The sequence below is a fragment of the Mustelus asterias genome, chromosome 13, assembly GCF_964213995.1.
Source record: "Mustelus asterias chromosome 13, sMusAst1.hap1.1, whole genome shotgun sequence".
NCBI classification, from domain to species: domain Eukaryota; kingdom Metazoa; phylum Chordata; class Chondrichthyes; order Carcharhiniformes; family Triakidae; genus Mustelus; species Mustelus asterias.
In genome coordinates, this window is record NC_135813.1 from 79180420 (window position 1) to 79205777 (window position 25358).

The 25358-nt window shown below is 38.6% G+C and overlaps 1 protein-coding gene across 4 annotated transcripts; it reads left to right on the plus strand.

The window, feature by feature from the left end:
* The first annotated feature begins 39 nt into the window (after nt 1-39).
* zcchc8 (zinc finger, CCHC domain containing 8) lies at nt 40-23951 on the plus strand. 4 transcript variants are annotated; one of them, XM_078227058.1, is made up of 14 exons: nt 40-225; nt 2026-2068; nt 2485-2559; nt 2665-2770; nt 2851-2928; nt 6534-6637; nt 8405-8470; nt 8583-8643; nt 10247-10377; nt 10813-10955; nt 11996-12120; nt 12814-12900; nt 20445-20565; nt 22424-23951. In XM_078227058.1, exons 1-14 carry the CDS (start codon nt 51-53, stop codon nt 23296-23298), a joined length of 2190 nt encoding a protein of 729 aa, XP_078083184.1. In that variant the 5' UTR covers nt 40-50; the 3' UTR covers nt 23299-23951. The 4 variants fall into 4 exon arrangements, with proteins under 4 accessions (XP_078083184.1, XP_078083187.1, XP_078083185.1 ...); XM_078227061.1 differs by having other exon boundaries at nt 22835-23951; XM_078227059.1 differs by having other exon boundaries at nt 44-225; nt 22625-23951.
* Nucleotides 23952-25358: the final 1407 nt, after the last annotated feature.

A 25358-nucleotide genomic window follows, 5' to 3' on the forward strand; every position in this document is an offset into this window, starting at 1 on the left:
CCCTTTAACCCCCCCTCCCCAACCGACGTCACTGACCGCTCAGTGACAAGATGGCCGCCGAGAGGGTGGAATTGGATTTTGGGGACCGCGAATTGTTCGAGGAGTTTGAGGATTCAAAGCCTTCTCACATCCGTTTCAACGACTCGGAAGACGCGGGCGAGGCGGAGACGATGAGGAAGCAGCTGCTGGAATTCGAGGAGAGAGTGGGTTGCCTGAAGGCGGAGAATATCCTTTTCCGTTAAAAGGAAACGAGCCTCACAAAAATCAAACGGGGCGCCTCGGGAGCGATTGGCTCGTGTCGGAGAGGCCGCGTAAAGGAGTCGGGGCAGAACGGCAGTTTAACGGCGTTCGCTGGCTGCCCGCAAGCTTTCACTCTGCTCCTGTTTAGGTCCCGGTTACCCAGGTGTTTTTTTTTTAACAATCTGATTTTTAAAAATTGGTTTTGGTTTTGCTTCTTGGCTTGGCTTCACCGGATAGGCCCGGAACTCAGGCCTGCGAGTCATCTCATTGCAGCTTCCTCGTTTCGGTTTCCTCAGGAATCCGATCGACCACAGGAATTAGGAGTAGAAGTACGCAATCTCCTGGCCTGCAAACAAATGGAGCGGGGCGGGAAAGAGGGGTTTTTACCGCTCCTTGCGGCGTGGCTGGCTTGCATGGCTTCAAACTACCTCGTTTGGAACAATTTTTACTCGAGCTAATTTTGAAGTACATTTGCGGCACTGGATTTCTTCGTGCAGAACTGGTTGTAAATTCCGATGCTTTGAAACTTGCACCCTTTTCAATCTTTCTATCACACTTGTAGAGTATTTATTTCTGCACCGAAATAACTTTGATTTATCCGTTTATGGTCAATCTGTAAGTCATAGAAAATATTTTTAAGATTCTTAAAATCTTAAATGTTTGCTATCGTAATACTGGTAAATGTCGTAGTAGATCACTATTATTGCAATAAGGATTATGGTATGGCGCATTAATCAGACGGAGTAAAACTGGTCCAGGCTGTAATTCTGGATTCAGTGCACATTTGCACAATAATTGTAAGATATGTGTAAAGCGAAACCTCTTCACATCGGTGAAGTGATAACACACGTTACGTCTTTGATTTGAAACGCTGTCTGCCGTGTTTGTGGACCTGAGTTCTACCGATAGGCGCCACAAAGTTCTCCAGTCAAGAAAAACGGCCTTCACCAACTACCTGTCAAATTCAAATGTTTAGCAGATTATTCTGACATTCAGAATGGTTAGACATTAAGTTTCAAGTTGTAAGGCAGTCTGCTTGCTTTCCACTGGACGTATCCTATATCAAACAGAGAGTGTGAGGCAATGTTCCTGATCCACTCTCCTTCCCACCACTTATTTAATTCCGAAATCTTATCACCACATGTTGTTACATTGTGTACTTTGGTGTAAAACCAAAGTTGAATGCGTGTAATGACATCCAGGGAAATAAATCTAGCATTTTATTTTTGCTGCATTATTGTGCAGATATTGCTTGGGTGCATTAGCCATGCTAAATTCTCCCTTGGTATACTGAAACAGGTGCAGGAGTGTGGCGACTAGGGGATTTTCACAGTAACTTCATTGCAGTGTTAATATAAGCCTATTTGTGACGCTCATAAATGAACTTTGAAAAAGATCTCTGTCAATTTCAAACAAAAATGATTGGAAATGCTTGGTGATGAGGTGCAAATTTACATTGTGTTTTGACATGATGTGAATTATGTTCGCAGGCACCATTTCATTTAATCTGTGAGATGTCAGTATGGATCTTAGTGATTCAAGTTTGAAGTTTATAGAAGGAAACACCTAATTATAGCTTGTGGTCATTATTTAGTAAATAGAACATTGTGTAACTATTATAGTTTGGTGCATAATGAAAGATGGGTTGAATAATGTAGAACTAGCTCAGTGTACTTGAATGCATTAGTTCAGTCCACAGAGCTCTTGAAAACTGTTTTTTAAGAAGTTTGAACTTTAATGCTTCTTCTCAGTATGTAAGCGTCTTTCCCTTAACCATGAGCTAACATCAAGAACTGAAGAGGAAGTTGAACTTGTTGACCCAGCCAAGGTAACATGAATATTGAGAGCCGAACATTTCACACAACTCTAAATGATGCCTTCATAATGTTTTATGTAATTGTTGAAACCGATTAGTTCAGCATTTAGTCACAAAATCATCTATTATTTTCCAATGTATACAGTGTTATCTCTATACATGTAAATAGATTGTGATTTGGCCAGTGCATATTCTAATTTTTTTCTAACCTTTCAACACCACCATTATCTAAGGTGTTAAATCCTAGCCTATAGAACTTGAACCAATTGCTTGGCATATTTGTGAAATGTAAAAAGATTACATGGGGAAAATATAATTAGTTTTGTGGCTTGTATTTGACTTTCAACATAAATGTTAATTTGGATTGGATTCCATATTCTTCAAGTTTTGAAAGTTTACATTAAACTTCTAACCTTTATTTGTGCCAGTAAAATAGTTGTGAGTGACTCCAAAACAGATGGTCCAATGGTTCAGATCTTGTTTATGAACAACAATATTTCAAAGTAAGTTTCAGTTTTAAGCATTTTTAAAAGTTTTTTTGCTTCTTCCTTTGCAGTTTTTCCAGTTTGACACCAGCCATTCTGATTTGTGCACCAATTTAATTTCAGACAGTTTCATCAAGAAATTGAAGATTTCATCACGGGTTTAGTTGAAAAATATGAAAGGGAATTACAAAGTGACTCTGAAAAAACATCATTTAACATGAAACCTCAGGTGAATAAATGAGAAAATATAGCTTTTTTCAGAGAATTGTTTTAAAATCTGTAAGTAAAAATACATACATTTATTTTCAGCCATCAAGTGTGCTGCTAGAAGAGCACCTGAATGTGAAAACTTCAAGTACAGTAAAGAAAATAAAAGAAGCATTTCATGTAAGTGGGAAGTTCAACTATCAATATTTATTTGAATTGTTCAAAGCTATGAGACAGAGCTGCTTCCATTCTTGGTCTCAGGCTGAGTTAGCTGATCTCAGCTAAGTGATGTACTTGGCAGCTGGAGTAGGTAAGAAAAATTAAATTAGATTCCTGTACCTACTTGTTATCTAGTAACCCCTGTTAATGCATATGTATACCAGATGAGGATGGGACTGAGCTTTTGCGCGATGTGTTCTAATCATTTTCATGGCTGTGGTCTGTTGGACAATCAGATGGATCATGAATTATATTCAAATTTATTTAATCTTCTGAGGGGAAGTTTTAAGGAATTTCTCCCAACAGCCAAGGCAGGTCTTCAGAGTATCTGAATGTCCATTCTATATTGTTCAATCATGGTTATCTCTCTGGTCCTCATAATTTATTAAATTATTAAATTCCTTATTTGGTTATCATAGACGCAATTAAAGCTTTCAGTATTGTTGCTAACTGGGTGAGAATCAGTTTTTAAATTCGGGAGTTAAGCAACACAGTACTGACTGCTATGCCAGTGATCTTTCATATATGGGATGGAGGGAGAAAATGTTTTCAGTTGTTTGAAGCTTAATAACTTTGTTCTCAAGGTGCTTTGCTCTGTGCTCAGTCTTGCATCTAAATTCTCTCTTGGCATTAAAAACTAGATCATACTCCGTGCCAATTTTTTCAATAAGTCTCTTTTGCAACTAAGTTGCAGAAATAGCACTTGCATTTCTCTGATCCTAGTAAAATATCGATTTACTTTTGGAGGCAGTGTGGCCAGACATATGTATGAGGTAGCATCATTAATCACCTGTGCAAGTTTAAAGTCATGCTTTGATACATCATCAAATGCCATTGAGATGCCTTGATACATAATCAAATAGCATTGAAATGCCATGATAAATACCATTGAGATGCAACTTGGTATTTGCTGAGCTTTGTTTAGCGGCCACAAATGGATCATATTCTTTTAATACATAATTTTTTCATTTCATTTATACTGTTGTTCATTTTAAAACCGAACCCCTTCATGTTTTTATATTTCATTTTCCCTGTTTAATTGTGCATTGTTCAGTATTTAATCTATTCAGACTCGTGACTTGGTTATATAGTTTATTCTTGCATGTAAATTTTATATTCTGAGAATTGTCATCAACTTTGTTATTTGAATAGTGTTCACAGTAGGGAAAGCAGAATTGATTTCTGAAGAACTTCAGTCTTTGCGTTTCATTGTTTTTCCAATTATTGACACCTGTTTTTTGTAACCAAGTCTGCTATATTTAAAGAAACATTGACAGCATCCCGCCACTGTGTTCATTTATTACTAGTGTACCCAAAAAGGCACCAGAGTGTGGCGAATTGGGGGGGTTTTCACAGTAACTTCATTGCAGTGTTAATGTAAACCTACTTGTGACACTAATAAATAAACTTAGGCTAACTTAGTCCATAATTTACTGGCCCATGTTTCATATTATTTTTCAATCCTAGAATAAAGTTTGGTATCCTCCAATTCTTGGATGCGGGTCTTATAGTTGTGGAACTCTTACTGAAAAAGTTGATCACAACCACACCTAATCCCTCTAGTTCGTTTGAGATGTCGTGTTTCTGGCCAAAGTACCTTAAAAGTTAATTCGATATATATGTCACTTATCTCTTATCAATTTCTGAACTAATTGCTAAATCCAAAAGTGCACATAGGATTACTTTGGTACTTTGTTTGTATTTGTATTGTACCAAAGTTTGAGTTGATTGTCTGCACGTACATGGCTAAGACTGGTTTCCTTATCCTTATGGTAGACTGGATATGCTTGTCTACTACCAAATTAAAGGAAGAATACTTAGTTTAAGTGCCAGTAGGTGGTTATTGAATACTAGCCTCTTGGAATCGGAACTAAAATAGTTCCAGTATCAGTATTTTGTCTTAATTTGTGAAGAAGAATTCAATATGCCTCCCATTTCTCGACACCTTCAACACTTCTGTGATGCTTAATGCTGGATTGATTTACCTGAAGTTTATCACACTCCTACTTCAGAATAGCCAAAACATTTATTTCGATTCCAGCCCATATAATTTAATTTTCTATTGCTCTTAGCTCTTCTGAATTAATTTTAATTATTGAAAACTGACATTTGCACAATTTTACCATTAATTGTTTCCTTGTATATTTTCATTTTGTGTTGGTAGGCCATCCAAAAAACTTTATTAGCAGTTTTAACTGATCTTAATCCCCATACCTATGTAAAGTTAGTTTTATTATGAGCTACTAAATTCAAGGAAATTATTTCAAATAGTTTTGATAAAGTTATGAAATAGATTTAAAGTTTTCAAACAGATTGGAAAACATGTTAAAATATATTAACAGAAGGCAATCAAATTTACGCAATACATTAAACTATTTGCATTAGGAAATTATCCTTGAAATTTGAGAAATATTTTACACAGGGTATGACATTACACTGACATTCCCAATGTCAGTGTTTTGAACAATTTATCTGTGCACTATTAGTTGAAGGGGCCACACTTGTTTGCTCCCAGATTCTGTTAATACTGCTGTGAGATGATCCCTTTCAGATGATTTCTGTTACCTCTGTGGGGGTGACACCTAATCTTTGCGATGCCACTGTTTTTCTAAATATAGTCTGGATGGGGTGTGGGTGGAGACTGCTTCTACCCTTCCACCCCATGACTTTCTGCATTGGTATTCCGCATTGAACTATACCTTCTCCAACACTTGTGTTTAATGAAATAGATGACTGGATTGCATCTTCCTCCATTCCTTTAGGTGGTTTTCTAGTGTTGATCATAAAGTTAACCAGTCTATGTCAATCCTAATGATCCTCTCATGACACAGTTTTTGCAGGCAGTACAGTATGGGATTGCATACTGAACCACCTTTCTGTTGTAAGCACATTAATTCTTGGATGCACTATACTGAACTTGACTGAGATTATTTTATTCCGTATACTGTTTCCAGCTGCCCTGTTTCTTTCTTAGACCCATATTGACATAGGAAAATAATTAAGTACCAAATTCCTTTTATACTTTGATATTGGTATTAATACTTGTGTAAATACACAATGTAATTTGTAAAATGTACTTGCCTGAAATTGAGCCAGATAATTTATGCTAAAAATATTTCGGTAGTACTATTGCAATTTACAATATTTTGTAGCCCAACATAAATCAGCTTTCCGATGTTCATCAAACATTGTAGTAAAATCTGGTATCTGCATTTGCACTTTGATTTCTTTTCACCCTCCAATTAGGGTAATTTAGTTCAAAAATATAGCAAGTGTAAAGGAATGTACAGGTTTTAAATCTGATTTGGTGTCTGCCTCAATGTTTATTGTATGTTACTTCAGAATAGTTATTGTTAGATTATTTGTTTTATTTCCCAATGATTTGATGAGGTCCCTTTTTGATTACCACACAAGTGTGTGTATATGTATAATATATAATGTCTATATACAGTGAATTCGTTAAACTTTAATATGACAATTCCATCATAACCGAACAAACGCTCATTAGTTTTTTTTGCCAATTAGTACATATTAGGAAAGTTTTTTGTAACTTTTGTTTCATGCAGGTTGTGGGAAGCGTTCAGTACTTCACCAACTTTTGCCTTGACAAACTCGGACAGCCATTGCTAAATGAGAATCCACAGCTGACAGATGGATGGGAAATTCCCAAGTATCCTGCACACTGAATGGAAAGTTTCTACTTCAGTTGACTTGTTTATTGTCTATTATAACAATATAGGCCAAAAATAAAGCTGAAGTCCTGCTGCCGGGGTCAAAATGGAGGCAACCCCTCTACGACTGGCAGCAGGATTCAGGAAGGCATTCTCCTTGCACTAACTAGTTAAGGAGCTGCAATTCCAATTTAATTGTTGGGGCAGCCCGTGAGCTGCCAGCTTAACAGAAGGCCAGCAATTCAGTGTAATTTCTAGGGGTGGCCAGTGATGATGCTGTAACTGCAAAGAGAGGATGCCTCAATGGCTGGGGACTCTCCAAGAGAGTGTTTGTAGATGCTGGAGCCAGACAGACAGAGGCCCCAACGATCAAAGGCTAGTGGTGGTTGGGCACACATTGCACCATTGCCGAAGGAGCGAGGACAGTCAATGCTGGTGGGTCGGGGGGAGACACAATGACAACTGGAAGAAGGGCACCCCTATCAACAGGTTTCACTGGGCAGTCTCCCGACTGGGAGCAGGGAAGTGGCCCTTAATTAACTACTGAAGTGGCTCACTTGGTTTTCTGGTGGCCATTGTGCTTGCCTTTAGTGAAATAGTCTGCCTGAGGGAAGGCAGCAAGGACACCCCCTGACATCTTTCCGCAACATCTGCCACCTCCAACATGTTGCCAAATGCTTGGTAAAATTCTGGGCATAGTTTTGGAATTGGCCCTGAACAGACGAGAAAACAGTTTGGGTTTATGCTAGACCTTGGGGATGTCTGTGAACTGTTGCTGTGTGTTGGGAGTAGGGAGTAAAATATTTCTCGCGTTCAGATGTTAATTTCCAAATGCATATAGTTTAATACATTAATTCCAGCTGTTTATACTTGTTAGATGTTTTCCAATCTGTTTCACCATTTTATTGAAACAATGCTCCTGATCTAGATGGGGGGAAAATGAGAATTTATATGAAATGTACAATAGTAACTTTTATTTTTCAAAACATAAATTTGTATCTGGCACAGATTATTAGTTTTATTTAAACAAATTGTTAGTTTTATTGTGCAAGAGTCCAAGTACTCTCAAAGTAAAAGCCTGATATTAACATTAGCAGTTCTTTTGACCATCTTGACTTACTACACAAAAGTGTCACTCCATGCATTAATGACAGAATGCACAGAATGTTTTTTTGCTGTGCATAATTTCATGGACTCTTGATGGGTTTTAAATGGCCTGTTTTGGAACAAGTGTTAAAATGTGATGTGCAGAACTCATGAAATAGTAGACAATGCAGCTTTTTGTCATGCATTCATCAGGACAAATGCAAGAATGCCAAATTTCAAACGATCACAATTTATACTACAACGTGAAAAAGTGCCAACCAATCATGCGTGCCCTTTTCTCCTGAAGTATAAGTTGTGATTGTTTGAAATTTGGCATTCTTGCATGTATCCCGATAAGTGCAAGACAAAAAGCTCTGGCGACATGTCTCTCTTGCTTTACCAACATTAATTTCAAATCATAATATTATTTACTGATCTTGATAATTATCACTGATCAGAAGGATGGAGTAGTTTAGGACAGCTCCATGGTCCAGATATGCAGGGCAAGGAAAATGCCCGAATGAATAGTTCTGCAGTTGTTATAGCCAATCAATTCACATCTTTGCAAAATGCAAATAAACTTGCTGTTGTTGAGCATGAGGAAATCTTGTAAGGCCTGGAAGCTTATTTTACAATGTAGATGTTTATGGAAATGAGTAATTCCTGAATGCGCTGTAAAGATACCAGCAAGTCTTCGCCCAAGTTGTATCCTTAGATGGTCAAGAAGTGGAATTGAAAGCTAAGAGGTATGTATAGATGTTCAGGCTTCAAATTTATATTAAACAGTAGATATTAAACATGTTCTTTTATTGAAATACATTAATAACTTGAGGAAAAAACATATTTTGTATCAAATAGGCCAAAACCTTGTTGTTTCAACTGTGGTTCAACGGAACATCAGTTAAAAGATTGTCCAAAGGTAAGATCAGCATAACTTTGTAATGAGATTTTGTTCCAAATGGACAAGTTGCACACATCATGGTCATGCAGAAGTCAACAAATTGTTTGCTTATTCTTCAATGGGAATTGATCTTGCATCCAAGGACACGCAATTCTGTGAATATGACCCAATATTTTCCTCTGTTTAATAGTAAAACTAAGCATGAGCTTATTCAAGCAATTGTACTTAACCATCTTGACTCAATGGTAATAAGCTCATCCCTTGAGTCAAAATAATTGTGGGTTCGAGCCCTACTCCAGAACCTGGCTGCACAATCTAGGCTGCGAAGAAGTGCTGCATTGCCACAGGTACTGTCTTTTGGATGAGATGTTGAACTAAGATCTCAACATTGCTCAGGGAAGAGCCAAAAATTCTCCCAACATTCTTGTTTCAGTCCTCCTTCATCCAGCACCATCAACACTGTTTAATTGCTTATTTCTCATTTGTTGTTTGTGGGAACTTTGCTCTATGCAAATTGGCTTTGAAGGGATTTAGGATATCTTGGCATCAAAGATGCTTTTTGCGGGGGGAACTGATACTTGAGCAAACCATCAACCCCATATTTATCTCGCCAGGCATGTGCCATGGAGAGGTCACTCCAGTGATCCATTTGCATGCACCATTGACTCTCAAGATGGAGGCTAAGGAGCAAGGAAGTATGCTATGCAACAGCAAGATCCTAAATTTGACTTCTGTTCTCTGCAGCAGTAGTTGAAGTAAGAGGCATATTACAATTTGCCACACTATCCTGGGTGGATAGGCAATTTTTTTTTATTTGCTCATGGGATGTGGATGTCGCTGGCTGGGCCAGCATTTCTTGTCCATCCTTAATTGCCTTTGATCTAAGTGGCTTGCCAGGCCATTTCAGTGGGCAGCTAAGAGTCACCACATTGCTGTGGGTCTGGAGTTACATGTAGGCCAGACCGGGGTAAAGATGGCAGAGTCCCTTCCCTAAAGGACGTTAGTGAACCAGATGGGTTTTTACAACAATCGACAATGGTTTCATGGTCATTCGATTTTTTTTTTTAATTCCCGATTTTTATTGAATTCAAATTTCACCATCTGCCATGGTGGGCTTTGTACCTGGGTCCCCAGAGCATTGCCCTGGGTCTCTGGATTACTAGTTAAGCGACAATACCATTACGCCACTGCTCCCCCAATTATCAATTGACTCTCACTGGAAACTGCATACTGTGGAAATGGGGTGAGGATGCAGTCAGTTTGATTGTAAAGTTGCCTGTTCATAAGTTTTTTTTTATACTTGTGAAGAATTACTGTGAAGAAGCATCATTGAGCTACTTGAGATCTGTTGGCATATGTAAAACTTTACCCCAGTGTAAGTCAGGAGAGGAGGTCAATAAAACTAATCTGGAGATATGCAGGCAGTCACCTTAAATTGACTGATCTTCAAACAGAGGCAAGTAAAATCGAAACTTGTTGTGAATTTTCGATCGTAATAGACACATTAAAACACACGTACTTAAATTTCGAGCAGCCTGAATACATATTTTGACATTTCATACACAACTGTTATTAACTGCAAGGAATAATTAACCTTCATATCTTTCAATTGACTTTATAGCCACGTGATCTTGCTCGTATTAGTGAAAAAAGAAAAGAGTTCATGACGATGGCTAGTGATTCACCTCATTCAGGCTCTCAACAGCGGTATCACGCAGAGAGATTTGAAAAGTTCAAACCAGGTGTTATCAGGTAAAATAAAACCAATGAATTGCATTATCATAGCCTCCTTCTGTGCTGTATAATTCTATCAGACTCATCATTCTTGTGTCAACTTTTTGCAAGAGTTATTCAATTAATCCCGGTCCCCTGCTCTTCCTAACAGCCCTACTGTCACAGGATATGCTGAGCGGAATTACTGCCGTAATTCCCCTTATGGAGCAATGTTGCCACTTGAAAAATGGCCCATCATTCTACTTTCCTACCTGTTTTTTTAAAAAAAAACATTTTGTGCAGTAAGCTGCATCTATTAATTTTGTAGCTAAAATCTTTGTATTATGCACAAAAATACCTTTTAAACCATTAAATTGTAAATGTCCTCTGGAATGACGTCTTGCCCAGCCACCAATATTTATTGTTTATGGCATTAAATAATGTTTTTTTTGTTTAACTTGATTGTTTCTGCAGTGTAGAACTTAAAGAAGCTCTGGGGATGACTGATGAAACTCTTCCACCTTTTATTTATCGAATGCGTCGATTGGGTTATCCACCTGGATGGTTGCTGGAGACCCAACAAGAGAATTCTGGGCTTGCTTTATATGATGGAAAAGGTGAAATATTCCAAATACAAACTTTGAATATTTACAAATTAGAAATGCATGTGGTATAATTAATAATTTCATATTCAGTGCATTGAGACATTTTTTTTGTTTCTTCTCCACATGGTAGTTTAGTGTTTTTAATTGGTTTGTACTTACTGCATACTTGGAAAACCCCCCACGGTACCTTTATTCAGTTAATGGTTGGGAGTTTCCAGTCTCGGGCCAAGTGAGGTCAATGGATCTTCCCCATGCCTGCTCCGATTCCCATGGCAGGCAGGGCGGTAGAATTCTGGTCAATGTCTCCAATCATTTTGCTGCAGGATATGCTGAAGGGTTCCTTGTGTTGTTGTTCATGATGAATTTGCCCTATGTGATCATTTAAAATGCATTATTCAAAAGCTAAAATTTGGAGACTTGTGGGGGGGAACAATTGAGAGTAGCAAGAAACTGAGTATGCTTTTACTGCTGGTACATAGAGAGTTGCCTTGAATACATCACAATATTCTCATTGACCAAGGAATCCATGTCTAGCACTCATTACTTTGCACCACTGAAAGATATGCTATTCATCTCAATGAATCTGTTTACTGAACCACACCAGAGGTTTATTTTTATCCATTAAAATGTTTTGTTGTTAAAATGGATCAGTATTTTCACTCGCATGAAATCCATCTGGCAACGTATTAGAGTGCCATTACTGACTGACAAGATGCAAGTTTTGTATTTTTTCCTGCTTGAAATTCCGTAGTTAGAAACACCAGGGAAATGGTGCCACTAGCTAGGGAATTTCAATCGCATATTAAGACCACAACCAATCAAAATGATTCAAATATTTTTATCCAACAGCAAAGAAGAAATAAACAGTTTTTGCCCAAGTCAGGAGAATGTGCGACTTGTCTAAAAGCATACCTTCTGGGGGGGATACAATATTTTCAACAGAACTTAAAATGAACTGAAAAGCTCATACTTTTGTTCTAAAAGTAGTGGCTGCTGTCTTTTTTCTCGTGCAATTATGAGCATACTTTAACAGTTTTCTCTTTTATATATAGATCCAAGTGACAGTGAAACGGAACATGACAGTCAACATCTAGAAACTTATTCTCCATCCTACGACACAAGCAAGCTAATAGATTATGCAGGATTCAATGCTGTCATTCCGAAAGGGATTCAGGATGTAAGCATTTTACTTGATATATTCCAGTCTATGTTCCCCACCACACCCACAGTTTCTTCTGTTTTTTCTCAAATGTATTGGTTGATGCTAGATTTTTCATTTTCCAAGCTTTGGCCAACTAATTGGCATCTTTTCAGCCTGGATGGGCGAGTGCTACTAGACATTTTGACCATGGAGCATCCAATCTGATATCCTCAATTTTCCAAAACAATGTTAACACTCAGCAAATGTTATTTGTATCTGTGTCTTCCCAGTAGTCCATTCTTCACTGTCTTTATGCTTTGAAACTTTTATACCGAGAACATTTGGATGTCTGAGTTCGATGTCATATAGGTAGCCCTTGGACCTTCCCCTGCAAAATAATAAAAGTGTCATGATTTTCTCTTTACTACTGCCTGTGTAACAAGATTCCAGGTATTTAGATTTAAAACTATACCAACAGCATATTTTTTTTTTAAAGTAAAATTATGAAGAAAGCCTTTTTCTGGTAGACTATCAATATGAGGCTGTGGAAGTTCTAGTCTGTCTGACTGTTTTTATTGCTTCAGGATATGAGGCTGGTTTAAAATACTTTGTCAAGAAATATGCAATGAAATAAAGCCGTTCAGGTAGCTCTGATTTATTTTGCCCCAGAGCTGATTTTGTCTTATGCGTGATTTTGTTTTTTGGTATTTTGTTTTGTGATTTCTTTAGGAATGGAGGCAGTATGGTTCAATTCCAATGCAATCCTATCATCTGAAGGAATACTTTGCACATCAATTGGCTGCAGATTATCCCACTGTAAGTTTAACACTTGTGTTTATTGTGTTGATTGACTTATCCGGGTTTATCAATTTTTTTTCAATTCTGGGAATTGCAAATTTATGAGTAGAAGGTATTTGGCTCAAATTGACTAATTCACCATGAAACCAGGAACAAGACTAGAGCCTGGTTGATATGATTCAGTGCCACATAAGCTGCTGAACCATCAGAAATGTTCAACTGAAGTCCAACTATAAGGTGACATTTAGGGCTGAGCAAACCACATTCCAGTAGCCCTGTCCTGCCAGGCAGCTGTTGCAAACTTGCAGAAAGGTCCTAAAAGCAGCTTTCCTGTGTCCTCCTACCTTGACCTGGATTGACTGAGCAAATATAGAACTTCAGTTTATCAAGGCACAAGACAGGAGTGTGATGGAATACTCCCCACTTGCCTGGGTGGGTGCAGCTGCAGCAACACTCAAAAAGCATGACATCATCCAGGACAAAGCAGCTCACCTAATTGAGGCACCACATCCACTCCCTCCACCACAGACGCTCAGTAGCAGCAATCCACCAAAGATCCTTAGACAGCCGCAACCATTTCCATATATAAGGACATGGGCAGCAAATACATGAGACCACCTGCAAGTTCCCCTCCAAGCCACTCACCATCCTGACTTGGAAATGTATCGCTGTTCCTTCACAGTCACTGGGTCAAAATCCTGGAATTCCCTCCCTAACGGCATTGTGATCAACAAAGCAGGTGGACTGCAGCGATTCAAGGCAGTTCACCACCACCTTCTCCAAGGCAACTAGGGATGGGTAATAAATGCTGGCCAGCCAGCAACGCCCAGGAGCTGTGTGACCCAAATTGGGCGAAACCCAAATTGGGCATCACTGAGCAGGTGCTGCTTGATAAGTGTTGATGATCCCTTCCATCATGTTATTGATGATTGAGAGTAGACTGGGCGGTAATTGGCTGGGTTGGATTTGTCCTGCTTTTTGTGTACAGGACATACCTGTACAATCTTCCACATTGTCGGATAGATGCCAGTGTTGTAACTATACTGGAAGAGCTTGGATAGGGGAGCAGCAAGTTCTGGAGCTCAAGTCTTCCGTACTATTGCTGAAATGTTGTCAGGGCCCGTTGCCTTTGTCGTATCCAATGCCTCCAATCGTTTCTTTGTATCACGTGGAGTGAATCGAACTGGCTGGAGACTGACATCTGTGGTGCTGGGGACCACTGGAGGAGGCTGAGATGGATCATACACTGGTGCTCATTTCTTACTGACATATAGTATGATGACTATGATACATTTAAACTGCGGTTCTCAATGCCTATGAGCAAGTGCCAGAGGCTTACAGATATAAATTTATGAAAGAAATAAAGTTGGAATTTGCTAGTGAAAAGGAACTGATATTTGGTGGGTCTATGAATGTTCCATGAGATTTTGAAAATCTTGGAGAGGCATTGCTAGTATCACATGGAAGAGCATGAAGTTACTAAGATAAGAAACTGGAATAAAGGTGGACAATGAGGAATTGTCTTACGCACATGTTAGGAGCAAGTTATTGTGAACTTGCATATAAACTGGAGAGATGAGATTGGATCAGTGAAGTTAATGGCCTGGGGAAAGAAACAGACTCGGAATAGAAACACACAGTCTGGAAGTCAAGGTTGACTAAATGCTACCAATGTTTCTGCCGGTAAAAAGGACATGTGAAGGATGAATGCTGGAAATTAAAAAGCAAGATACTAGCATATGTGAGATTGTGCAATGTCCCTTCAGAAACTATTGTCCCAGTGGGTAATGTTGCAGACAAACCTCTGTTCAACCCTAGGAGAGAGGGTAGTGCACAGTAAAATAATGGAAATTTTCTGTTTCAAGGTGACATGCTCATTCTTGTCTGGTGAAGTAAGCAAGCAAGTTGTTCTTGGAGATACTGGATTGATCCAGTCACTGGTGTTAGTAGATGACAGGCCATTTCAAAAAATATGCTTTTAAAAAAATGTGTTGATAGAGGGTGCCAATGGAAGTTGTTTACCCTCTCCTCTGTGTAAAAGTTAATTTAAAATTTGCATTAATTTCTGGCCCTTCAATTATGGGGGTTGTGTCTAATTTACCTGTTGGTGATATAGATGTTTTTATTAGCGAATGGCTTGGCTGGGATAATGTATTACTGTCTCCAGCATAAACCTATTGAGGCTGTTGACACTGTAGTGGTACTACAAAAGCCAAATGTCTTAAAAGAATTCACAACTTTATGTAACCTTATTATAAAAATTGCTGTTTCAACTAAAAATGTATTCAGAGTCAGAAACTCAAACTGCTAACATTTCAAGGACAGAGGAGCATCAGACTATTGGGAGGTGAGGTAAATCTGCCTGAATTAAACATGCAGGGAAAACGTGATCAGAATGTGACGTGTACAGAGCAACAGTATTCAAGGCTGATGATTGAACATAGAACTGTTTTGAAACAATCTGCTGCATTCAATGGCTGTTACCTTTGTACTGTGAGGAAAAATATGTGCTCGTGAACGCAAAATGAAGATGCAGTCACCCTTGCTAGAAAATAAATTGCTGCTAACGCACAAATTAAGTTTGGGTGCAGGGAGAGCAGAATAGACTTGGTTAAGAATATTAAATCCTCTTGGCTGATCATCGGCATAACTTTAAAAGCCGCTAAAGATGATTTTTCTGCCAGAAAAATGAACCAGTGCAAAAAAGGTTTGTGTTAAATCTGAATCTCCTGGAAAGAACGCTGAAGGATTTGATCCTGGAAGCGAACTTAAAAATAAAGTTGGTCCTTAATTTAAACAGGATGAAGTGAATTTAATTCTTATGCAGGGCAACTCGGATACGTTGCTGGTGGAGGCTTTCTTCACAACTGGGACATTAGAAGAACATGTTGGTTTGGAAAAAAAATGGAAATCATGAGTTAAAACCTGCACAAAGTGATTGAGTCTTTTTTTAAAATGAATACCGTTTATTGTTTGATCTTAAAGAAGAACAAAATAAATTGCTGAATCCAGAAGGTAGGAAGTGTTATAAGCAGGGATTTCTCCTTGGATTCCAGTTCACAGCTGCTAGTACTTAGAAATCATTTGGTAGTGGTCTTCTGGACAAAGTTAACCAGTTCAACCAGATTATGAAATCTTTTGGACCCATCACGAATACTATCTCTCCAGACTATGTGCAATCTACATTCCTTTAACTGAGGACATGGAAATGCTGTACAGCCTAAGTAAAATTAAAAAGATCTTTAGTGCATTTTTGGAAGAAAGAGAAATAAACTTTTGTTTGCAAGAGTTGAAAATCTTTAAATGCTTACGCAATCTGGACTTTGTTAGGGTACAAGGTCAGAAACCCCAAGGAATATTATGAAGCCAGACAATTGACCCCAACAATTTTCTGTTTTGGCATTAGTGTGAGGATACGATGTTTCACTATATTGACAAACTAGGAAGCTTTTATCAAAACAAACTTTATTTAACAACACAGTTTAACTATAACAAATAAATTAGCGTAATCTTTAACAATTGAGCAATACTTAAACATGACTAGATACATGTCTTAACCGAGTTGCAATGCAAGCAATATTCCTCTTCGACTTAAGCTCCCTCTTTAAAATTAGTTAGCAAAACACAGACATACTTGCTGGACTTAGGTTACTGGGGTTTGGTGAGAGAGACGTGGTTTTCTTCAGGCATCCCAAACAACAACTGTTTGTATTTTAAAATGAAACTGAAAATAGCATTTCTTCCTGCAAGAATTGGCTCCTCCCATTAAGCACATGACTCTGTCCCTGTCAATCAACATAATCAAAACTCTACTCTGAAACCCCAGGGGGAACCTAAATAAACAAAAGTCCGTTAACGCTATGAAGTATTGCATTCCTAGCATCTGCTACACGTTTACCAGACAAACTGACTCTTGTAACAAAACACTGCCACTTAAAGCAACCCCACCTTAAACATAAAACATATCAAACTAGCACAGTGTCATGACTTTAAATCCAAATTGTCATATTCAGCTGGTGGTTGGGGATTAAGCCAAGACTAACAGCGAAATGTGACAAAATAGGAAATACTATACAGTAAATTAGTTGTTCAAGTGTTTCCAGTATTATAGTTTGACAGTGATGTTTAAGAAAATGATTACTGCGGTAATGTTTTTATATTTTTAGGGGGAGATGTTACAAATGCGAGACTTTATAAAGTGGTCATGTTTTAAACTGTCTAAGGTAAACATAATGTCTTGAAAAGGGGGTTGTCAAATTGTCACAATCACTTAAAAGGCATTTCTTCAAAGTGGTCCATGAGCTAAGAATTTGTGCGTGTATGTAGCCCCCTATTAAATTTGTACGTGATTCAATTTAACAATAACCAGCAGCAAAGCTTTAGTCGTTACATACACGTTTGTTCCTTACAAAACTACCTCTGTAAATTACTTAAGTAAAAGTAATCGAGTTGCTAACAATACATATTCAGTTCAGTCCTTGAAGATTCCTTTGCAGGCTTGGTTGCATGGCTTCTGTAGTCAGCTGGTCAGGTTTGACTTTTCATGTGGACTCAGCAGGTCAGGCAGCTTTTGGGAGGGAGAGAAGGTTTGTTGTTCTTCACTAGTTCTGCAGTTACAACACTTGAAGATTGCCTGGATATTTTTCAGCAGAACAGTTCATTTTCTGGCTTCCTTCCTCTTTGTTCTCCATTGGCTGAGAGCCTTCTCTAAGGATGTCTGAGTGCTTCTTGAGGGTTTTGCGTACGTGGCTTACACAGCCTGTCTTTATCAAAACCAAAGCAGAAAGGCCGCAATTTCAGATGTGCGATTGTTCAGCCAGGCAAAGAAGTTAATTATGTTGAGGTCCTTTGCAGTCTTGTCCCTCAGAAGCTGAGGAGTCTTCACAACTTGACTCAGTGGACAGCCCTGGAGGAGTCTTGCATTTTATGTTTCCATCTGGAGATGAGTCTCACGAGGTCTGAAGAAACACAAAGGAGCCAGGATGTCTGTCCATACCTCCATTTTGAAAGGGGCTTTTAAACGCAAAGGTTCAAAATCAAAAATGCCCCTTTCAAACAGTTGCCCTTAAAAGCTACAATATTACTGTTGTGTTAATATATAATACCTTGGGCTTGCTGTACAAAATACAAGGAACCAATCATTTACGAGGGATTGGGTAACGTGTTGTGGGTTCATTTATTAAGATAGGCACGTGAGAACGACATACATAGGTATAAACCTTTATCAGAGCTGTGTTCTCTGCTCAAAGCAAAAGTAAAACCAAGACTGGATCACATGACCCATTTCCCTTCTAGTGATGTCATGCTGATATTCCTTAAAGGCACATTACAACAATTATAACTGCATGTGCTTGACAATAGTAAACTCTTTCCAGAGGCCTGTGTGATCTGGCTGTCACGAGGGGAAAAGCCCAAGCTGAAACTCTTTTGTGCCTGGCCACACTCTTGAGACTGAGGGAGACCCAGAGAGGATGACTGAAAAAGAGCAGCTAAATGCCAAGCAGAGGAAAAGACTGTTTTAGTGTTAGTCACCACGTGAACTGCTGGTGAGAACAGATTCTCTGAAGAAACAGAACTTGTAGATAAGTTGCCTTGCTGAAAGTTGATTCTAAGGTATGCAGACGATTGTGTGAAAGGACTTAACAGGATACTGGAAGACTCGCCCTGTAATGCTAGGGAGAAGGGTCCTGTTGAAAAGCCAGTAGTGGCATGCAATTTAACTTCAAAGCTGTGTATCTGTTGAGAGCATGGCATAACGTATAAGTGGGTCGCAGAATTGGTTAATGGGGAAGTACCTTTTTGTATAATTTAGTTGTATTCATTGCCTATTAAGTAATGTTTACTATATGTTGATTATAGTTTGTTAGTTGCAGTAGAAGTCTGGAAATGTGGAATATTGTGATTCTTTCCATCTGTCACTGGGAAATTCATATTCTTTCTTAAATTATTGGCCTTGTAATAATTCCTTACCCTTTGTAAAAGAGGCTGGCTGCTTTAATATTGTAGATACGTTGTGTCCTTGATTCCCTAATGATTCCATTTATATTTCCCCCATTATTTCTTATCACACTTCAATTTGAGATATTTGGTGTATGTTCTTATGGCAATGTAGCTGTCCCTGCTCAGTGTTTTGTTCTCATCTCTGTTCTTTTAATTTAAATCATGTTACCTGTTGCTTCCCTTTTTAATTACCCTGGTTCGCCTACTAATCCAGCTTTCCTACAACTATCTACATCTGAAAGGCATGATTTTTTGGTTAATTCGAAGGTATAACAAAACATATGTCAGTACAAATTGTTACAATCTTAATTTTTAAAAAGGGATAAATTTCCCAGTGACTGATTGGAAAAAACAAAAAGAGCAAGCTTTCTCGTTTGGAGACTTCATGCAACAAACAAGCTAAAATCAACATTAGTTAAGCAATACTTAATAGTAGCTAATACATCAAACTAACATGTTTAAGTTTTTCATTACTAACGCAACCAAAATAGGCCTTACAAAACTCTTTTGCTATTTGCCGCAGAGACAAAGGTCTCTGAGCTGGGGTGTTTATCATGACTTCACCATCCCCCTTTTCAGAGCAGTCTGTTTCACCTTGCGTTAGGGACATTTTATAATGGGGTTATCTTGTGAGGTTCCGAGCTCATAACAATCGGTGGAGTTCTCCAGCTGAGTGGGCAAGCCAGACAAAACGCCATAGACCTCGGTGGAACTGGAAGATTCTGCTGGTGGTCAATGGCAAGCACTTAGAGCCTCGAAAGCTTGTGTGGCTTTTGCTACCAAATAAACCTGTTGGACTTTAACCTGGTGTTGTTAAACTTCTTAAAGCACTTCTTCTGCAGGAGAATCCTGGCCAATGTGTATTTAAACTGTGTACGCAGACATTCTTGAGCTTGCAGGGTAACAAAGGGCACACTCTCCCTCACTGCACTGTGTGGATGTACCTACACCACATGGACTGCAGAGGTAAAAGAAGGCAGCTCACCACCAACCACCTCAAGGCAATTAAGGGCAGACAACAAATGCTGGTATAGCTGATGCTGATCACATCCTGTGAAAGAATACACACAAAAAAATTCCATCAGATACATTTTCTAATTCAGCAATTATTCTAATAACTAGTGAATAAACTGGAGGACTTCTAGATGATACCAATATACAGAAGGAGATTGTTCAGCCCATCACACCTGGTGTGCCAGCCCTCTTTGGGAGACAGGACTTGCTCAAACCCATTTTCTTGATCTGTCACCATATCCTTTAAAGTTTATCTGTTTTTCTTTTTTTTAAATTGAAGTCTGCTTTCGCTATTGTTTGTGAGGACATTGTATTCATGTCATACATGACACCTGGAGCTGAGTGCTCCATATCGAATAACGCCCCAATACTCCCTATCTAAGCTCATATATTAGAAATGGCTATTTTGGGTGAGATATTGAAGCACTTGAGCACATGTGAAACCATGCCTCAGTGAGATGTTGTGAATGAGGAAATTAATGCAGCTTCTTAGCCATTAATGTTTAATGTATAAATCGCTTTTTTTTAAACTGACTTCTTCTACATAGCCTAAATACAGTACAAACAAAAGGAGTTCAGATGCTGACTCAAGCCTACGCAGTGTAAAGAAGCTCAAGTCTGAAGAAATAGATCTGAACATGAATTCTTTTGACATGGACATGGATTCAGGTACAACACTTAAATATGGTTATTTCTGTTATTTCCTGTTTCTTACTGAAGTATTTGATCCCAAGGTGAGCTTTCAAACACAACTGTTCCATCACCAAGCCTACCTACTTTCACCTGTGAAACCTCACCCAACTCCACTGCTGCCTCTGCTCACCAGCTGCCAAAACACTCATCCATGTCCTTATATCCTCTGGACTTGATTATTTTAATGCTCTCCTAGCTGGTATTCTGTCTTCTGTCTTGCATAAAGTTGTGCTCATCCAAAATTCTGTTGCCTATAGCATAGCTTACTAAACCAAGTCCAGTTCATGCATCACCCCACGCATGCTGATTTATATTTGCTCTTGGTCCAATAGTGCTTTGATTTTAAAGTTCTCAAACTTTTCAGATCCTTCTATGACCATTCCCCTTCCTATCTCTAACTTTCTCCTCTTATGATCTTTGTGCTCCTTCAATTCTGACCTCCTTCTGCATCCCTGATTTTAATCACTCAACCACTTTTTCAGCTGCATTGACCCCAGGATCTGAAATTTCTTCCCTCAACTTCTGTTTCTCCTCCTCGAAGACACTGATTAAAACTTACCCCTTTGACTAAGCTTTTGGTCATCTATTCTGATATCTCTTTCTATGGCTTGGTGTTAAGATTTTATTGATAACATTCTTGTTAGGCACCTTGGAACGTTATACTACATTAACTAGTTAGTGAAATTACATGGCACAATTGAAGAACCAATACTCCGTGGGGTTAATTCTGATTCACAGCTCTATAGCCAGAGCTTCCAATTGGGTTTTATCTGCAGTTGCTAAACCCTGATAATCAATTTGACCGAGTAAAAAGGGAACAAGTCTCTTTAAGGTTCAGTGGATGCTGAGAAATAGCTCAGAAATATGTTCCTTGTTGAAATATATCAAAGATGATATCTGAGCCATAAAACCTTTTTTGTAATTAATGCTATTTGCTTACCTGTTTCATTTTAAATATATTGTTGATTTATAGTAGGAATTATACATTAAGTACCCCCGCAACATTCTGGTCCACTTCTCAATCATCTCTTAACACTCCCTTCCCTTCCTGCTGAACTTTCCATCCAAACCAGTAGATGCAACACCTGTCTTTTTAGCTTTTCACTTCCCACAGTCCCAAGGTCCCAAATCATTTTTGCCACCTCCAGCATGTTACTACCAAAGACATCATCTCTCCTTTTTACAGTATTCTGAAGGGAATGTTCTTTTGGCATCCAGGTCCACTTTCAATCACCCACATACTGTATTCATTGCTCACAATATAGTCTCCTCAACACTGGGGAAACCCAGTGCTTTGTGGAACATCTTTGTTCAGTCTGCAAGCATGACCCTAACCTTCCTTTCACTTCTCGTTTTAAATTTCCAACTGCTCTGACCTTGGCCTCCTACACTCTTCAAATGAAGTCCGATATAAGCTCAAGAGACTGCACCTTTTTCAATTCAGCACTTGACAGCATCCCACATCAAATCATACTCTCTGCCCCATTTTTTTTTTGCACAGGGTCCTGTTTCTATTTTTGCATTTCTGGAGCCTTTTTTTTTTTGTCCCATTGTACATCTCCTTTTGCCTTGTACCATCTACTCCTTTTTTATGATTTAGTCTCTCCCTACAGCCATCCCAGCACATTTAAAATATGCTGTTGTAAATATACTGGTCTGAGGCACCAAGCTAACTTACCCAGCCTTTATGTATCACAGTATCAGTGACTGTTATCATTGATAATTGGCAAGATTCCTGAATAAACCAAATTTTACTTGTGAAGCAAGGCTACCTTGAAAAAATTACTTCTGAGGGCTCAGTTTTACTGTTGCATGTTACCCCTTTATCCTGTAGGTTCAGAGACCCCACCAAGGCTATTTCAACCTTTTCCACCCTTACCATCTGGTTGCCCATTAACTTCATCGCCACCTCCTCTACCCAAAGGAACACCACCTTCTACACCACCTACATTTGTCCCACCTGCACCACCTACTCCAACTCCACCTCCACTTCCAAAAGACACGCCTCCCTCTACTCCTTCAAATTGCTCTCCAGCAGGACGTTCATTGCAGGAAGGAAGTGCCCAAGCTGCAACTGCTGGGAATGCAGATAAAACTTTGGATGCAGATGTCTTGTCACTAGAAGAACTGGAAGAACAACAGCGGTTAATATGGGCTGAGTTGGAACGGACTGAAAGCACTAATAGTGAGACAGAAGGTCCTTGTGATTCTCCTTTAACCAAGAATTCTGCAAATTCCTCACCAGCAATAAATACACCCGACAACTACATGGAAATTGAATCCAATGATAAAGTGGGAACAGTTGACAATAACATGAGGAGTCCAAGTGCTGAAGCATCGTCGGTTGATTCCAGAGATGAACCAATCAATTCGGTGGGACATGCTTCGTATAAGGAAGAAAGTACTCCACCTGAAAATTCCAAAATGGAAATAGAGGGCAGCAGAATCGCTCAAGATTCTACCCCAACACCGGAAGCACCTATTGGAGGAAATCGAGTATGTTTAGAGGAAACGGAAGCATCTGTCACCAGTGCTGCTGTTTCAGAAGCAAATCAGGAGAACAGGATCTGTTCTGTGCCTGATGTGAGTAAATTTGCTACTGGCATTACACCTTTTGAATACGACAATCTTTCCGAGGCAACTGGAACTTACCTTAAACTCAGGAGCTTATTGAAGAATTCTCCAAGAAACAGAATGAAAAATAAATAATATAATTATCAACACAGAACTGAACCTTTCAGATCCAAGGCTTCCAAGTCATGATATGACCATATACTATATTGGAGATTTTCATTAAGACCTCGTTTCAACAGTTTGTGGCAGAGCTGGTATTTTAGTAAACAGATCGAAAAATGTGGATGTCAGTGCTATTTTAATATGTAGGGTTGGTAATGAGTGAAAACATGTCCGGTGTTACAGAAAGAAGCTTTTCTTGTTTAATATTCATTTTCAAAGAGGCACTGTTGAACTCTGAAGTCTCAATTTTTCTGACGTGGATTAATGTGTACAGTGGGTTTTTAGTCATTCTTGTACATCAAATCTTTTGTTTATATAACTGAATACATGTTTGTTTTTGATATTACCAATGTAATTTTATATAATATACTGCCAGGGATTTTAATGTACAGTATTTTAAATTCTAATGATGGATCATTGAAAATGTCAGGGATTACCAGGGCTGTTTTCAGGTATTTTATGAATATCCACATATGCTTTAGTTTTTTAAAGCTGCTTCTACCTTTGTAATGCCATTCTTTGCAAGAAGTATACAGCCTTGGATTATGGGAATATGATGACAATTCTTCTAAGACCTGTTTTAGTATTTTGTGACTGCATTAAATGGTATTGAAATTTGCAGCCAATACCTTTGTGATCTTGGGTCGGTTTTATTTATCACTGGCAAAGGGTTGGCTTCTGTACATCTCACTGCTAAGCGACTGAGTCAGAAAGTACAATGTCTACTGGATACAACCTTTGGGCTTCTGTGATATATCTCTGGGTTTCTTAAAAGTCAAGTGACATCATTCTCACCTGTACACTGAATCATTTTTCTCATACCAGTGTTTTAGCTGTTCAGTTCACAACTTCGGGCAGAGAGTTCAAAATAGTGCTTGTGAAGTGTCAAACTATGCAGAAAAGCAAAATACTGCTTCGCGCAAGAAATCTGAAATAAAAACCAAAAATGCTGGAAATACTCATCAGACCAAGCAGTATCAGTCAGGCAATGCTATCAACTGGTGAAAGGTCACAGACCTGAAATGTTAACTCAGTTTTTCTCTCTCCACTGTTACTGGAAATACCCAGCTAAGGCAACATTTTCCTGTTGAGTACTCTACATCGTTCCAATATATTAATGTTGGGTGTGAAGTAGATGGGGCTAAGTTGCAACATTCCTCACAATCCCGAAATCCTGCTTTGGAGAGGTATTGGGAAACTTGCCGATCAACAATTACCATTTTCATGTGGTTTTAAGAGGCTGCTGGTAGTGCAGAACTGTACCCCAGATTCATTCAATGCCTTTGAGCTGTTGAGGAAATTTTTTTTTTTACTTTAATATTTGCCAACATAGTGGTTATATCACTGGCAATCAAGAGAACCTGAGTGCACACACCACTATGGTGGTTTGAGAATTTGAGTTCTGTTTCAAACAAACCTGGAAGTAAAAAGTTGATGTCACTATAGAAACCTAATAGAATCATTTCTTCAGTCCTACACAACAACAACATTGCCTTTTCGCATAACCTAGCAAGCCACCTTCAGTTAAAGACAACTAGGGATAAACAAATACCAGTTTTGCAAGCAGCCCTAACATCCTGAGTTTAAAAACTATAAAGCTCAACTTGTATCATGGGACTTTTCACAGGATCTGATTAAAGTTTGGCAGGTGTTTGTAATACTCAGAAGTGGAATGTTATGACCCACCTACCACTTTTAATATGTAGATATTTTGACTAGAGGCCAGCAATTTTGGAAGTGGGAATGGTATACGCAGTCTTTGATCATTTGATATACAAAGAATCATTTAAAAGTTTGCAGTCTGAAAGCATATCTACTTTATCGCAAAGAATAACTTTATCTGAGGGCACCCTTTTATTGAATTACACATATATTCTATTAAACCTTTTGCTGACCCTGCTTATAAAGGTTAAGTATAACCAAATATTTAATTAAATTAGAAGTTCTGAAGTGACGGCCTGTTGCTGTCTTAAAGATTGAAAGTCCAAAGATGTGCAGGTTAGGTGAATTGGCTATGTTAAATTGTCCCTTAG

What these genes read in the sequence shown, in the direction of transcription:
- zcchc8 (XM_078227058.1), top strand. Translation starts at nt 51, where the DNA reads ATGGCCGCCGAGAGGGTGGAATTGGATTTTGGGGACCGCGAATTGTTC. An exon ending in AGTTAAAAGATTGTCCAAAG is followed by an intron (nt 8,644 to 10,246) that starts GTAAGATCAGCA and finishes TTGACTTTATAG; the next exon opens with CCACGTGATCTTGCTCGTAT. An exon ending in TTCAAACCAGGTGTTATCAG is followed by an intron (nt 10,378 to 10,812) that starts GTAAAATAAAAC and finishes TTGTTTCTGCAG; the next exon opens with TGTAGAACTTAAAGAAGCTC.